This window comes from Podospora pseudocomata, chromosome 4 (assembly GCF_035222375.1).
Source record: "Podospora pseudocomata strain CBS 415.72m chromosome 4, whole genome shotgun sequence".
In the NCBI taxonomy this organism is placed as follows: Eukaryota; Fungi; Ascomycota; class Sordariomycetes; order Sordariales; family Podosporaceae; genus Podospora; species Podospora pseudocomata.
In genome coordinates this window covers 2,358,320-2,373,448 of record NC_085888.1, presented here as the reverse complement: position 1 = coordinate 2,373,448, position 15,129 = coordinate 2,358,320, and the positions used below count along the sequence as shown (strand labels likewise).

At 51.9% G+C, this 15,129-nt stretch overlaps 4 protein-coding genes across 4 annotated transcripts; 1 reads left to right on the top strand and 3 right to left on the bottom strand.

Moving 5' to 3' along the window:
- Positions 1–1,421: 1,421 nt before the first annotated feature.
- On the bottom strand, positions 1,422–4,147 carry QC762_407680 (uncharacterized protein; the record flags this gene model as incomplete). Its single annotated transcript, XM_062890231.1, has 3 exons — positions 2,569–4,147; positions 1,749–2,519; positions 1,422–1,698 (listed from the first exon to the last, which is right to left on the bottom strand). Exons 1-3 carry the CDS (start codon positions 3,693–3,695, stop codon positions 1,422–1,424), a joined length of 2,175 nt encoding a protein of 724 aa, XP_062743716.1. The 5' UTR covers positions 3,696–4,147.
- Positions 4,148–7,519: 3,372 nt separating this feature from the next.
- SRP40 (jun-like transcription factor) lies at positions 7,520–8,821 on the bottom strand (the record flags this gene model as incomplete). Its single annotated transcript, XM_062890232.1, has 1 exon — positions 7,520–8,821. One exon carries the CDS (start codon positions 8,819–8,821, stop codon positions 7,520–7,522), a length of 1,302 nt encoding a protein of 433 aa, XP_062743715.1.
- Positions 8,822–8,925: 104 nt separating this feature from the next.
- QC762_407695 (uncharacterized protein) lies at positions 8,926–11,019 on the top strand (the record flags this gene model as incomplete). The annotated part of the gene is made up of 3 exons (XM_062890233.1): positions 8,926–8,937; positions 10,282–10,778; positions 10,839–11,019. The coding sequence occupies 3 exons, from the start codon at positions 8,926–8,928 to the stop codon at positions 11,017–11,019; spliced, it is 690 nt and encodes a 229-aa protein (XP_062743714.1).
- A 318-nt stretch (positions 11,020–11,337) lies between these two features.
- Positions 11,338–14,819, bottom strand: SCT1 (Glycerol-3-phosphate/dihydroxyacetone phosphate acyltransferase). The gene is made up of 2 exons (XM_062890234.1): positions 13,805–14,819; positions 11,338–13,741 (listed from the first exon to the last, which is right to left on the bottom strand). The coding sequence occupies exons 1-2, from the start codon at positions 14,033–14,035 to the stop codon at positions 11,594–11,596; spliced, it is 2,379 nt and encodes a 792-aa protein (XP_062743713.1). The 5' UTR covers positions 14,036–14,819; the 3' UTR covers positions 11,338–11,593.
- Between the last annotated feature and the right edge of the window lie 310 nt (positions 14,820–15,129).

Genomic DNA, 15,129 nt, shown 5'->3' with positions numbered 1-15,129 from the left:
TGTGTGAGAGAAACGCCCGACGAGCAAGGCAAACTTTGAGGTTGTTCGCTGGCGGTTTCACCGACACCTAGACATAAGACAAAAAGAAAAACGCTGCTGACTTCAGTCTATGTGCTAAATGAAGAAGATGAAATGGAGGTGAACTGTAGTGTGTTTAATACCACATCTCCAACCAGGGTTTTCATATTCCTTCGTCTCTGGACATCTCAGCCTGGTCCAGCTCCACGGCAGCGGTACCCAGCGATAGTAAGATCTCAGAAGGCCAAAAACGGGAGCGGAGCGGGTGGAAAAGGCCCCTGCATAGAATGCATTCTCTAACCATCCACCCCGAGAACGATCTTTCATGTCCTGGAAACGAAGTCGATTGTTTACCGTAGAGCCTCTGCGGCGCGCTTACAAGCCTTGATTTGGACCCAGTCTATCGCCGACCTTGTCCAATTACGCTGACACACATACCTCAGGTGGAACAATAGTGTAGGCTTCTTGTTATAGGAAAGGGAAATTCCCCGCCGGTCGTTCCCCCTTCACTTTCCTGAGGGATGGTGGGATGGGAACTATGTAATGCGAGCGATGCTGCCTGAGTGGTTGAAGTCGTGACCGCGCGCACGTCTCAGCCCCCCCTCAGCCTGATGGGTGATGGATAGGTGGATGGCTTGGTCCGCAAATCCGAGCGAAGGTGCAAACATGATGCAGCCAACAGTTGTATGGCAATGTAAATGCGGGGCGGCCCAAAATGGAGACGTACCTGATTTGACGGACTGCTCATGAGGCTCTGGCAGCCTGATCGCTTTGTCGATAACAGGCGTGAGAGATCAGGTGGGAATTGAGTAAAGGTTGACAGTGACAAAGGGAAGAGGGCCGAAGAAAGGAGAAAAGTTTGATCTGTCATCTCAGTCATCCGGGAATCGCCTTGAAACTGGTTGCTGGCTGTGAGAGATGACCAAGGTGAAGTTGAGGTGAGTAAACGCCATGAACTCCAAATCCATTGCCATTGTCCCCGTCAACCGTTGTTTCGCCCGTCTAACAACCCAGTATGTAACTCGCCCAGTAAACCAGCCCAGTAAACCCATGAACCAACCCTGGCTCCTAAGAAGGACTCACGAATGTGACATGTATCGCTTCTTCCATCCCGACCCCCAAACATGGCCTCGCGGCCCGTGAGCAGAGCCTGTCATACTCAAACAAAGAAGGCCCAGAAAATCTTAATCCGTTCCCAAACATGGTATCATCATCGTCATATACCCCCTGTGCCCTGTCCTACCGTTTAAAATCCCGTTTATGACCGTGAACCATGACATAATTGCAAAACAAACCCCAGCCAGACACATTGCTGTCTTTGTCATATACCTGTCATATTCTACCGCCCGAAACCTTTCTTCCTGTTTCTCCATTTCTCTACTGGCCCTGGGAGAGGCCAAGAATCATGGGCCGGGCATAGCAGCTGTCTTTTTCTCGTTTCCAGCCACCCCCAAGGTAGCCTCGCCGTCTCTTCGCTGTTGCGGTTGGTCAAATTCACCCTTGACAATCCTCAGACAAAACTTCTCCCACATGTGGAGCCAAGCGGTATGCACCTTTTCCCTCTCCTTTGCATCCATGCACGAGTGCTCAAGACTCCACTCAATCAGCTGCCGAAGTCCATGGAGCGTCATGTCTGCCTTTCCTGCCAGTACTTGATAAAAGTCGTGTGATAATCGCGATCTAGAGCACGTCAGCATACCTGGCGAGAGACAATATCAAAGGAAACCTACCTAAATAGTGTCCCGTTGTCGGTGCTCACAGTGCAGTGGACATTATTAGCCAGCAGGTTGTACACAGAGTGCCCGCTTATTCTCGGCGTGAGTCCCAGTATCTCGTTCGATATTGGGCACACTTCCACACAGATGTTGTGCTGTTTCATCTGCTCCATAATAAAAGGATGCCGCGGCAGGGCAAACCCGTGGCCGATCCGCTTGGACCCGAGCAGGAGAGCATCGAGCAGGTTTCTGTCCGTCTCATCGCCATGATCCAGAGTCTCACCGCAGTGCAACAAAAGCGGTATGGAGGTTCCTGCTAGCCGACAGGCTTTCTGGAATCGAAGCAGCTGCTTTGTGAAATAATGTAAGGGGTGACCTTTGCCTTCTTCGCCAACCAAGTCAAAACCGGCAATGTAGTTTGAGTACTTCTCTTTGAGCTTGAACTCGAGACACTCGTGAAGCGACTCTTCCACCTGCTCGGTGTCGAATGACCGTGGCGTGCAATAGATGATCTTGAGCCCCTGAACCACTTTTCCTTGATGCTGGCGTTGGAATTTCTCGTATTGATCGATAATCAGATCTGTGATTCCTTCGTTGTCAAGTTTTTTGGACCCGTCATCTTCCCATACTTGGTTTGTCGACATAAAATTCACACGGATCTCGGCGTACTGGATGTTGTCATCGGCGAACTCCTCTAAGCAATGGCGTGTATATCTTGCGTATGCACTTTTATAGTTGAAGAGGCCCTTCATCATTTGGGTTCTTGCGTTGAACTTTTCCCATGCCCTGTACTGCTGGTTAGCAATGGTTTCACAAGGAAAGTGAGTCTACATACCCTTTTGCTGTTTGAAGCAAACCGTGGGCCTCCTCTTCTTCAAAGACCAGCTTGTTTTGTAGCCATTTATCAACTCTGTCAACGTCCTCCTGGGCATACCTCCGACGGAATTCTTCCCGAAACCTAGAGAACTGCATCACAGTCCTGTTTTGGTAAGCGGCATCAAAAATATTGCCCTCGCCTCGCTCCTTCACTGCCGCTTCGTTCATAATACTGAATTGTACCCGGCACCGATCCAAAGCGGTCCGGTCTACCTGCCCCTTGTCATTCACCAGTGGCATGTTGCACCAAATATACATGCGGGTCATCTCCTTCGCAATATCAAGTAAGAAGTTTGGTAATAGGTTAGCGTTGAAGTGAATATGAAGATGAGCGCCTTTGGGCATGGCGCGGAAGAGACTGAAAAGTTGGGTTTGTTGAATTAAGTCGATGTTGGAAAGGAAATGATCTCCGTAGAAACGAGGATGGTCCTGGCCCTGAAACCCCTGCCTGGGCGGAGCTGGCGTGTAATAGCGTTCGATGTCGTCCTTTTTGAGAGCCTGAAGCTTAGCGTTGGCCTTGATCTCGAGCACCGAAGCGTTGATCCTGCAGGTATTCTCAAACGAAAGTGCATCTTCGTGGTCCTTGAGTGCCTTCCGTAGCTCGTCATACGTCGTGATAGTTCCCTCAATGTCCTTATCTGCTGCGTCAAAGAACTCTCTCGGAGCTGAGAGCGTCACATTTCTTGAAGAACTCCGTAACGACCATGGTTTTGGTTTCTTTGTTTCTTCAGACGTCCGTCCAGTGAAAGCATGAAGCTGATCTGTGAGACAGGGGCTTGATGAATCGATTTCTGGATTCCGTCTTCTTGCAGCAGCCTCCAGTGGCCCAACGCAGTCATACTGAGCCATCCAGCCTTCACCTCGAGTTCCATTACCATTAGACACCCCGTTGAGCCGAGTATAGGACTCAGCGCCAGAGCCTTGAGCCTTTCTTACAGCCATGCTTCTTGCGCTAGCTTCACTCACAACGTCGGGCCTGTGGACGAACAGGTCAGCCATCGATCTTGTAAACCAGCGCCGTGTGGGTGATATTGACTGAGTGCGGGTGCGTTTCCTCGGGGACTTGCGTATTATTTTTTTCAGCATCGCTGTCAGACTCGACCGTGTCTATGCTGCAAGTTATACCCATGTGGACCTCGCTTGCCACTATGAATCGCCTTGATGAGCGTTGATGAAAGAAAAGACAGTTGATTGTGTGAATGAGGTGAGTGAGATGGCGGGGTGAGATTTGGAGAGCGAGCTGAATGAACTCACAGCCGCCAGGCGGGCACGAGGAGGATGGATGCCTTTTGGCTGATGGCGGGGGACCTGAGCGCGCAGGCGGTGATGTCACGCGGGGACGGCCAGACCAGGCCGGAGGGAACTGATGAAGGTATTCACAGTCACCGGGTCGGTCACCGGCATGGTGAGGGAGTTGGTCGGTTTTAGCAAAGAAGCGAAATGTTAACACCATCCGCCATCCGAGTAAATCGCCAACCGCCAACGGAATGACCAGGCTCCAACAGCCCAGAGGCGCGGGGAAGTTGGCGACAGTGAGCGCGCCCTGGGTGAGAGCCCTACGGCGGCACAACCGACAAGGGTAGTTTGGGTACTTGCAGTGCCACTTTCGACCCACTGTTTTCTGAAATGGACAGTCCCCATTGGATACCGACGATAAGGCTGACTGATTGGCTCTCTCTCATGACAGAGCCAAGAGTTGTGGCCCTGTCTCTGTCCCTTTTTGTCCTTCATCCAACACATCTCAAAGCTTACCACGTGGAGAGACGCTCGTGGTCTTACAACACATGGTTGCTTCGGCTTGATCATACACTATCATTTCAATGCCTCAATCTACCATAAAATGATGCTCTCACCCAAGATGAACCGCTCTGGGAGGACGCCGTCCCATACCAGCATCAACATGAGACCCGAATCTCCAGCCCAGTGCTAAAGTCCGAAGGGCGGTATCTAATTCCTCCGCATTGCCTCATCGCCCTCATAACTACGGATTAGGCATTTCCACCCCATCGAGTTTGAGGAAATGGATCTTGGCAGGCTTTTCGCTAAAGCCCCTCCGTGAACCGGTGCCCTCTCCTCGGGTGCATATCCCGTTTGTCATAGGACCAGGCCTCACATCTACCGCACTCCGGTCAAGGAGTCATGGCCATCCCATCAGCCACACTCGGGTCTTTTTTTCGTTCATTCGTGCTAGCATCAAACTAAACTGCCGGTTCTAGGACATTTCCCCTGGTTCCAGTTCCTTGGGATATCGCCCGTGCCCATGTTCCATCTGGAACCGTTAAACATCGGACCAGGCCAGGAACAGCCAAGCCACCACGACATCCATCTGAACCGGGATCTTAGTCTGATCTCTATTCCACAAAAGGTATGTCTAGTCAATGCTTAACTGAACTTTAATATTTTTTGGAAGTTCAGGGCCTCCGATATCAACTTGCCTACACCCTGGTGACCCTCATCTCCGGAATTACGCAAGCCGGCACCGAACCAGAGTTTCAATATCGAACTCCATAAAGTCTCCGCAGCGTTCGTACCGTCACCCTAAGATCTTTCTAGGCCCACATTTCGAACATGGACATCCAAATCTCATCAATCTGCCTCGCCAGCTCCAAGCATAGCAGTTCTCCGTTCGGCCTCCGCTACCTTGATTCAGGGCCCAAGTCCCTCGGTGGTTCTCAAATCTCGCCCAGATATGGCGAACCTGTGGAGTACACCATTCGCCGCATTTCTGTTATCGAGTCTAGTCTGATGGCTTGACTGAAGGTGGCAAGACGACCAGACAGCCATTTCACCCCTACCTCGACTAACGTCCTCAACACTCGGCAGACCTTGGTGGCTGTTCCAATCCGGTCACCTTATGGGGTGCCTCACCTTTTCCAACTATATTCTAGAAAATCATCGTCTTCTCACCGCCTCAAGAGCTGGTAGAGGTGTTGCTACACGGGAGATGTTCCAGGCTTCGCCTTTGATCAGACGAGCAGCCTTCACCTCCCCAGTTCCACAAAATCAAACACTTCCTCTCTAACACCGTGTCAACAGCTAACATCAATAGTTTCGATCAATAGACGTCTTCTAGTGCAACTTTCAGCCCTTCAGCTGAAAAAAATAGCACAGGGACCTCGGGTCTCACCGCCAGATATCTGATGGCCGAGGAGAGACCAGCATCACACCAGCATTCCCGGTTTTCCCTCGTAAAGAGCAGCCATGTCCCGTCAAGAAATTTCCGCCCAAGGCACAACTGCTCATGCCTAAACCCGAGATTGGTGACATTTTTCATTCCTAGCTTTTCGGACACTCCACCTACAACCCCAACCCTTAACCCGGCGAACCACTTACACACGTTCAAACTCCCTTGTTTGAAAGTTCGCGGACAGGTGCCCCGCAAAAATGGACCCCTCTTGATGTGTCCCATTGCACTGTTGTAAGTCTGTCTCTTGCTTACCGCTTTTTTGACGTGTCATTTGAGGTGGCCTCGGTCGGAAAAGGCACACACCTCAAGGTGAGATAAGGTCGAATGCTGTTGAAACGAGCCTCACCGAGGGAAAGTGTGGCTGGTTAGTTTTGCATGTGAAACTGTGGGGAATGAAACCGAGCTGCGGGAGCATGAAATTATGAATATGTAGCAGTCCCCAATATGGAGGTGACAGGCCGCTTTGTGTAACCGTGGGTGTGCGTTTAGGGGTTGGTGGGTGAGTTCGGCGGCAAACCACGAGGCTCTGAGTATGAACATAGATAGGATGGGAAGTTCGGTTAGCCGCCTCAGCCACAATTGCTCACCTTGGGGGGTCACCTTACATACCTCACCTGCCCCTTTTCCATTTCAAGGTAGATGGTAGGACGTCGGACTGTCTAGTGTACAATACAGGCTGTTTTGAGAGGCACTCCTGCCGCATTTTCTGTCTTACATTCTTGAGAGGTTGAGCACTGCTCGCCTCCCTTTAACTCATTCAACTTTTGATGTCTTATTTCGTCCACTATTAGAAGCAGCTTTCTGTCTGTCACGAAGCCCAGCATCCCGTTTGTCCGGATTGCTTGACACAGGTTCACTGGAGAACAGGGCCTTCAAGCATTGGAGAATGATCCTCCCCAAATTGGGCACCCTCCTTTCGATTTCAAGTCCCATCGAGAGAACTGTTTATGAAACAAACTATCATTGTACTCGTCACCACACAACGTCGATGATTCTTTCTCTTCATCCACTTGACCTAAGAAACTCTTCATATGTGGAATTGCCTATCACGTCAGTCGCCATCTATCTCTTTCTCACCCTCGGCTTTTTCCATCTCTGCCAGCAAAGCAGTGAGCTCCAGTCACCTGTGACCCCATGATCCAAGCTTCCGGAAGCATGGTCTGCTTGAACATCACGTATTCAACGTGTGTGTTGCCATATCTTACATCCCCTACCTCTTTTTCTGTCAATGGAAAAAGTTGGGCTACCCATTTGATTCCAAGCTACACAGTTCGATGTACATGCCTTGGCCTGGTGTGAAAAAGCAACACGAAACCGAAACATACAGTCGCCATTAAATGCAGACATCAACACCTCATCAAAGCTCAATATGTGTACACAAAATAAAAGCAAATGATTTCCCAACTCCTCAAAGTATGTGCCCCTAATGGATAATGAGAAAACAACACCTTTTTCTCTAGGTAACTGATAGAAAAAGACAACATAAAGTGATACACTAAAACCAACATCTACCGCAAAAACACCGCGCCTTATTTTGCTGGCTCGCTTGCCAAACACCCAAAGCTCTATAATATCATCTCTTTATCCATCCATTTCTCTTGATAGAATTATCTGGTTGGTTTCCCATACACCTTGCCTTATGACCACTCGACCTCTCCTCTGTGCCCAATTATCAACTCCTGAAATCTTTCTGCGTCTATCCATGTACCCCCCATTGCTGCCCTTAGTTTCCGTCATCGTCGAACTTGATGCCCAATTGCAGGCCAGTGTCGATCCTGCCACCCCTGTAGCTGCCCTTCTTCTTCTTGTTCTTCTCCTTTGTAAAGCCCTTGCCCCTCGTGACAATGAGGTCCTCGTGCGCCTTTCTTCCCCAGTCCTCACCCGCAAACGAGTTGTCGGCAAACTTAGGGTCAACCTTGATGTTCCGGTTGACACGGGAAAAGGGAACCTTCTCCTCTTTTACTGCAGCGCCCTTGCCGCGGTTGTTGGTCTTCACAAACGGGTCGGGAGGAAGAGGGGCGAAGGTGCTGACGGGAAAAACCTTAGGCGAGGTGCTCCCGTTGAGGGTTGCAGAGCTATTGGAGGAACCGCTCGCGGAGGTGTCACTGTTCGCCTTGGTCTTGGTGGACTTCTTTGTCTTAGTCTTGCTCTTGTCGTCGGAGTCGCTGTCCGAGTCACTATCGGAGGAGGAATCGGATGATGAATCGTCGCTGGAGTCGGGGAGGGGGACCTTAGCAGCCTCCTCGACTACGTCTTCGGAATCGGAAGAGTCGGAGTCAGATGAATCAGAATCGGACGAGTCGGAGTCTGAAGAAGAGTCGGAGGACGATGAGTCGGAATCGGAAGAAGAATCAGAAGAGCTGCTATCGGAGCTCGAAGAAGAATCAGAAGAAGAGTCGGATGAAGACTCAGAGGAGGATGACTCGGCCTTAGCGGCGGCAGTCTTCTGCTTCTTGGCAGCTGGCTTCTCCTTCTCGGAATCAGAGCCGGAGGAATCCTCAGACGACGAGTCGCTGCTCTCGGACGTGGCCTTGCGCTTCAAAGGATTGGAAGCGGCAGGCTTCTTCTCCTCATCACTTTCGCTCTCACTTTCACTGTCGGAGCTGTCACTGTCGGAGCTCTCAGAGCTACTGCTAGAGTCAGAGCTCTCAGAGTCGGCCGGGGCGTCGGCCATCTCGACATCATCACTGTCGCTCTCGGAGTCCGAGTCCGAGTCCGAATCACTGTCGCTGCTGGAAGAGGAATCGGATTCGTTGCTGCTGCTGGAATCGTCGTCACTAGAAGCCTTGGCCTTGGAAGTCTCCCAAGCCTGGAAGACGGACTCCAGAGTGCTGTCGGTTGCCTCTCCCTTGGCCTTCTTCAAACCCTTGGCCTTGCGAGCCTTGGTGAATTCGGTGTGGGCCTCGGTGAAATCATGCTCAGAGAGAAATTTCTCTACAAGGTCGAGGAGCTGGGAAGGCAGCTGGGTAGCGGCAGGGGTTGACTTGGTGACTTTGTCGGCCTTGACCTTCTTGTCTTTGGCCATTGTGGTTTTGTCGTTCGACTTGGGAGACTGAGTTGTTGTGGTTGCCGCGGAGTTGTTAGAGAAGAGCCAGAATGGAGCTGACATGGGCAGTATTTGGTGAAAAGATGGCCCAATTGGTGAGGATTGGTGAATTGGGTGTCAAAACCTTGAACAATCCGAAAGAAGGCGTCGCGGGGTCAGAGTGGCTGTCGCAAGAAAAAAATATGGCTACGTTCCAGGCGCGATTCACTTCACCGCCCTTTTTCTGCCGCTCTTGCTCCACAAAAGTTTTCAATCCCTGCAGTAGCTACCGCACTGACCACTCCTCCACAAGCACCTGTCAAGTGAATAGCACCAGGACATCCCCACCCTTCACGTAGATAAGATGAACCGCCTTCCATTGAGCTTCGATTTCAACCATTACTTTCCAATGTTCTTCGATATATCTACAACATGGCCAGCCTTTACTTTGATGAAGAGAATTTCTCACTGATTTACTGTGCAAGTGCATGCTGCCAGAGGGCTGTACCCCAAGATTCATGCAAGAGATGATGCCATGGTCATTGAACGATTGCTTTCCAAACAGACTGCACATTCAATCTCTCTATATTGAATCATCCTAGGTATCTCACTTTCAATCATTGATGCTCGTCCTTTGCTCCTGCCCTCATCTCATGGGCAATCATCACCAGCATCACTCTTCACTTCTCATTGTGTTGCCTAACACATGTTGCCCAGTTACACAACACATCCTCCATATCCATTATACGTGTAGTCTTCCCCCATCTTCCTCAAAGCCTTCGTTTTCCAACAAGTGTTGAAGCTCTGTGTTTCCTCTAGAGCCCATCCACAAATCCCTGGCAGATGTTGCATGCATGGGCTTGGCCCAAGCAAGACCAGCGACCAGCATTACCGCTGCAAACCTGTAGGTGACGCGTCCGCACCCCCCCTTTCTCACCTTTTGAGACGATATCTTTCCTCATGTTCGCCAACCGCCCACTTTTCGTCCAATCAATGAGTGTTTTGCGCGTCCAGGCATCAGAATAAACAGCATTGGCATGTCGTCAGGACCATAGGAAACGGTCGACCCCCTCATGCTTTGGTCTGGATTTGAATGCTGTGTGTAACGGTGGGGGCTCAGGGGCTGGGGTTCTTGTGTTGTTGGTTGTGAGCTCTCTCAGCGAACGTGACCGAGGGTGCCGAGTTGATAAAAAGAGGATATCCCCCTCGCTGCATGGGTAGAAGAATAGTTTGAGTAAACACGTTCCAATTCATCAATCTTCTCTGTCCGTCATGGCTACCAAACCTGGGACCGAGCCTCTAATGTCATCCCCCACCCTCTCCCCCGGATCCTCACGACCTGCCTCCCCCTTCATAACCTCCTCCTCTCCCACCATCACCACCGCAGGTCTCAACCCGGCAATGGCAAGCCCTCCCCCCCTTTATCCCTTCACCACTGCGTCCCAAGCTAACCCCCCCAGGTCTACCCACACCCCTCCTCCTCCCACGCCGCCTCCCTCACCAGTTCCTCCCCCGATGACACCACCTCCAAACATTACAAACTCTCCACCCCCCTCACCACCCCCCTCAGAATAATCCTCATCATCCTCACCATAGCCTCCATCGCCGTCTGGCTCGCCGCCGGGGATTTCTCCGACGGCCTCCTCGTCTTCAACCACATCTTGCTCTGGTTCCTCCTCCTCTCCAACCTCCTCCACCTTCTCTTCCCCTCCCATCCCCCACACAACCATCATCACAAAATCCCCTGTCTACCAACAATCCTCTTCCAAATAGGAGACTGCGGTTGCGTATTCAACGGCTCTGACAATGAAAAGAAGCCAAGATACAGCGTGGCCTGGGTAACGGATATCATCCTGGGCATCCCCACCATCGTCGTTACGAGCATTGATATGGCCTGCCTGTCTAATTGTTATAGCTGCCCGGCTGTAGAGGTGTTGGTTCTGAGTGAAATTGTTGGGTATGTCCCCGTCCCCGCAAACAACTGATGATGAATTTTGGCTAACATGGTCGGAAACAGAGCTCTGAGCATCTTTGTTGGTCTCTTCTCCCCCCTGACGGCCAGGAAGCCAGTCATTTTCGAGATGGGGTTTATGATCAAGGACGCTGATGTGGAAAGAGGGGGGAGGTACAGCAGGATTAGACTTCCTGTTGATGCTGATGATAGAAGGACTGCTGGGGCTGTCTCTATTTCGGCTTAATCGGGATGATCGCATAGAACGGAAGAACCTGTCGTGAACAGAGAGAGCTGAAACCTTTGGATAGTGGACTTAGCCCGACACGAGCCAGACGTGCCAGGGAATGAATGAGACTACACAGGGAAGAAACAATAGGCAGGAATACAAACTCTGGGGTATCATCAGCTGGGAGTTTTGAGTTAATTGTCATTATTCATCATTTCTACATTAGAAGAACAGCCTTGAAGCATGTCACCCAGTTCTTCATTACAAGCGTGACTCAGCATACTCATCACACAACCATCACCAGATAGAAAAACCACCAAAAAAAGTAAATACAAATACACATCAATATAAACAACTAGAACCATCTCAGATTCAAACCGCAACCACAAAAAAAAGACTAACCCATACCAGATATTTTCCTTTCTCTTCCCCCTTAACACCACCAAAGAGCGGCCACCGGCTTGCCAGCCATCCGCCTTCCTGGGGGTATCTTACTCCCAGTTACAAAGTCTCCTGAGTAACGAATAAAGAAAAAAAATAGACAAAAGAAAACTTAACCAACCCAACCTCTCGCCCCCCGCCCCCCTCTTTCTCACTGCCCCTTCCTCCGATCACCAAACTCAACCCCATCACTCCCATCCTCCTCACTAGTCCCCTCATCCCCCATCATAAACTGCCTCGCCTGGCTCTTTCGCCGTCTCATCTCCCCCCTCTCCTTCATCGCAGCCCTAATCTTTTTGCTGGCCTCGTCAAATCCCTCGGCGCTATCCAACGTCGTGAACCCAGCCACCGGGAAACCAGCCGATCCCGGCCTGCCCCCCGAACTGCTTGCCCGACTGTGATTAGAAGGCGTCGTCGGCCTGGTAGCAAAAATCTGCGCTTGCGCGATGTTGCTGAATGATTCGTTGTAGGGGATGTTGCGGCTGGAGGAGGTGGTGTTCCTTCTTGTGGGTGCCTGGAATGGCGGGCTGTCGCTTCCGTTGACTGAGACGCCATAGCTGGAACGGCGGTCGTAGGAAGGCCGGTTGGGTGAGATGGGCGGGCTGTTGACACCGGCTTCCCTGCGAGCTGCTGCCCGGGCGGCGGAATCAGCTGGAGCCAACAAGCGACTGTGCTCAAAGTCGGGGAACATCTCGGGGCCAATCGTGTTGATGATGTCCGTCACCTGCGCCTTCAGCTCGGCGCGTCTCTCCCGCAACTTGGCCACATTGTAGCTGGACGCAGGGTTGATGCAGAGGGCAAGTGGCCGCAGTGACTTCAGAATATCCATCCCAACTTCTCCAAAGCGCAATGCGGCAAAGGTGAGTAGGATGAAAAAGATGCAGCAGGCGATGTACACAGCCCAGAAGGGTACCCATTCAGGGACCCAGCCGTAATACCGGTGCTTGTGCACCATGTAAAGCGTGATGATGGCATAGGTGTTGTAGCAGAGAGGAGCCAAAGCCAAGGCGACCAGCAGTTTCCAAGTAGCAATGACGTCCTTGCCCTGGACTTTGACCACAGAGCCAGCGAGGGCTTCCTTGGCCTTTTTGTGACTGATGACCTTGCAGGCGATGAACACGGGCGCAAAAAGCAGCAGACCCGGAATCACTCCCGCAGACAAAAGAAACAATATCACGATGCGCTGGAGGAACGTTGCGACAACGGTAAACCACGAAAGCTTCGCCTTTTCAACCTGGTGGTCCCGGATGTCGAGGTACCGGAGCTGCTTATTGTACTCGGTGACCGCCTCCTTGAGCTCCTTGACGCGCGGATCTTCCTTATACTTCTCGTAGCCCAAGGCCAGCCGCCTGTTAAGTTCGACGACCACAGGAAGCGGCAGTGGCTTGCCGGTCGGGTTGTAAAGCCGTCTCGCAGCCTGAATAACCATCAAGGTGTCATAGTCGGGCACCGAAACGGTGACAGCGCTCAGGGCTTCGTGTACCATGTCCAAGACCTGACCCACCGCCTCACGTCTCCCCTCCGTCCCGCCGTTCGAATACGCGTCAACCAGGTTCCGCGGAATATCCAAAGGAGCCCCAAACTCCACAACGGCTCTCGAGCGGAACTTGTGAGCGTGGAAGTAATTCATGCCCACAGGCACAATCTTGAGGCCGCAATCAGGATGATCCGCCAGTGTTCCCAGCGCCATCAGCGCCACACCCGCCTTCAAAGGCAACAGCTCAGTCCGATCATGACTGCCTCCCTCAGGGAAGATACCAACGCAACCCCCAGACGCCAAACGATCAAACACGGCCTGGAACACTTTGGACTGGTCCACATGCGGCGCGATCTTGTACTTGATGCCCTGATACCCCTCCCTGGGCTTCTTGTCCTCCTTGTTGAGAAGCTTGCCATTCGCATCCACATCATCACGGCCAGTAAGCTGTGACATGGCCAGCTTCCCCTTGGGCGGCCGCTTGATGCGAACCTCCTCGGGTCCAATAACTTCGCTGATATCCAAACTTTCTCCGCTCTGACCCTTAGCCGAAGGGAGGAAGATGATACCGCCCACCTCTCCAAATTCAGTGAAATTGGTGCCGATCCCACGAACAAGCGTAGGGTCATCCACTGGGTTGGGAAGGTAAACAGTGCCCCGACCGGGCTTCGCCGAGTCCTGCGGTCGTCCTACTGGCACGCAGCCCACCTGGCGAGATGCCCATCCGATGAAGCCAGACACTGACTTTTGCGCGATAAGCAGCGAAACTCGTCTTTTGGCTTCCTTCTGTAGTGTTCTCAGCAAAACGAGAGCATCGACGAACTGCACCACATAACTTGTCAGCTATTGCGATTAGCCACTTGAAGAGAATAGGGAGAAGCTCACCTGGTTGGCATGCGGGGCAGCCACGAACAGAACAGGGCCATGTTTGGGCACTCTCCAAGCACTACGCGGATGCACCTCGCGAAAGAACGTGTCCTCCAGCAGCGACATTATCCAGAGGAAGCTGTCATACTTCCAGCCCACCATCGGATAGAGCTCCTTCGCGGGCTTTGGGTTGGCGGCACTCTGGGGTGCCGCCGCTTGCTGCGTCTGCAGCTGTGTTGTTTCGGACATGCTCACTCAAGCAATCCTGTTGTTATTGTTGTCCCCGCGCCAGGACAATGAGTTTTTATTTCGGGTCGCCCGGGGGAGAGCACGGAGGTGGGGTTGGATTGGACTCGAGATTGCGCGCCGGTCGGTGGGTGGGATGTCGGTGCAAGTTACTCGGACAAGAAACGTTTCACCTCCCCCCCGAGGTAGGTTGTGAAGTCGCCTCGTGGCTTTTGCTCGTCTGGCTTTGTGAAAAATGGCGTTTAGCCGTTGGGCCTGGTAGAGCTGCCCGCGGGGTACAAGATAAAATGGAGGTTACCCCAAGATCAATCACTTGTTGCTCGCCCTGTTCGAAAATAAAGTGCGCGCTTCTGTTTTCTTATCTAAATGCCAGCGCGGGGTACAGGCATTTATGACGGGAATTGTTGGGTGCCGTTGAGCAAATGTCGATGAAGCTCGGGATCGCAACTCGGGGTCCCGCAGATTAGGCCGGTCGGACGGATGGGTCCCTCTCGGTGTACGGGGTAGGGAAGGGGGAACAACAGGAAAGAGATGTAGTCGTGTCTTGGGGTATAGGGTATCAGAAGATCAAGATATGTTGTGTGAGATTTCAGAGAGTCAAAGCTACATAGGAAGAGAGGAAATGAATAAAAACAAGGGAACCGAGGGATGGCAAGATACAGGTTCGAGCGAGGGAGAGGTTCTCGAAGGTGCCCGTAGGTACACACAGGGCACACGACAGGGTGACAGCACCAGTCCCGGAAGCATGTGCGAAAAAAGAGAGAAAATCAGCGACCCCTTCAAAACGGTGGGGCAAAAAGCCGATGTCATCCTCTTTCTGGAACAGCGTCGACAGGGGTCAGGTTGATGCTCGCTGCTGCTTTTCGGTGACATTTCAACACTAAAAAGACCCCTCTTATTGGCTGATCGGCAGCTAGAAGCTGTCACGATTGATAAGAGCTACCTATCCGTGGCCACATACACTTCCAACCTGCAGCGCAGCACGCCCGCATGCAGCCACCGAAAGCAAGAAGCCGGCTTTTTTATCTTTGCAGTGACATATCCGTCGTCGCAGTGGCATGCAGAAGATACAGATACCTGATTCGTACAGAAGCAAT

Coding starts and splice junctions, on each gene's coding strand:
- SCT1 (XM_062890234.1), bottom strand. CDS start 14,035: ATGTCCGAAACAACACAGCTGCAGACGCAGCAAGCGGCGGCACCCCAG. Junction 13,742..13,804: donor CTGCCCCGCATGCCAACCAG/GTGAGCTTCTCC, acceptor TATGTGGTGCAG/TTCGTCGATGCTCTCGTTTT.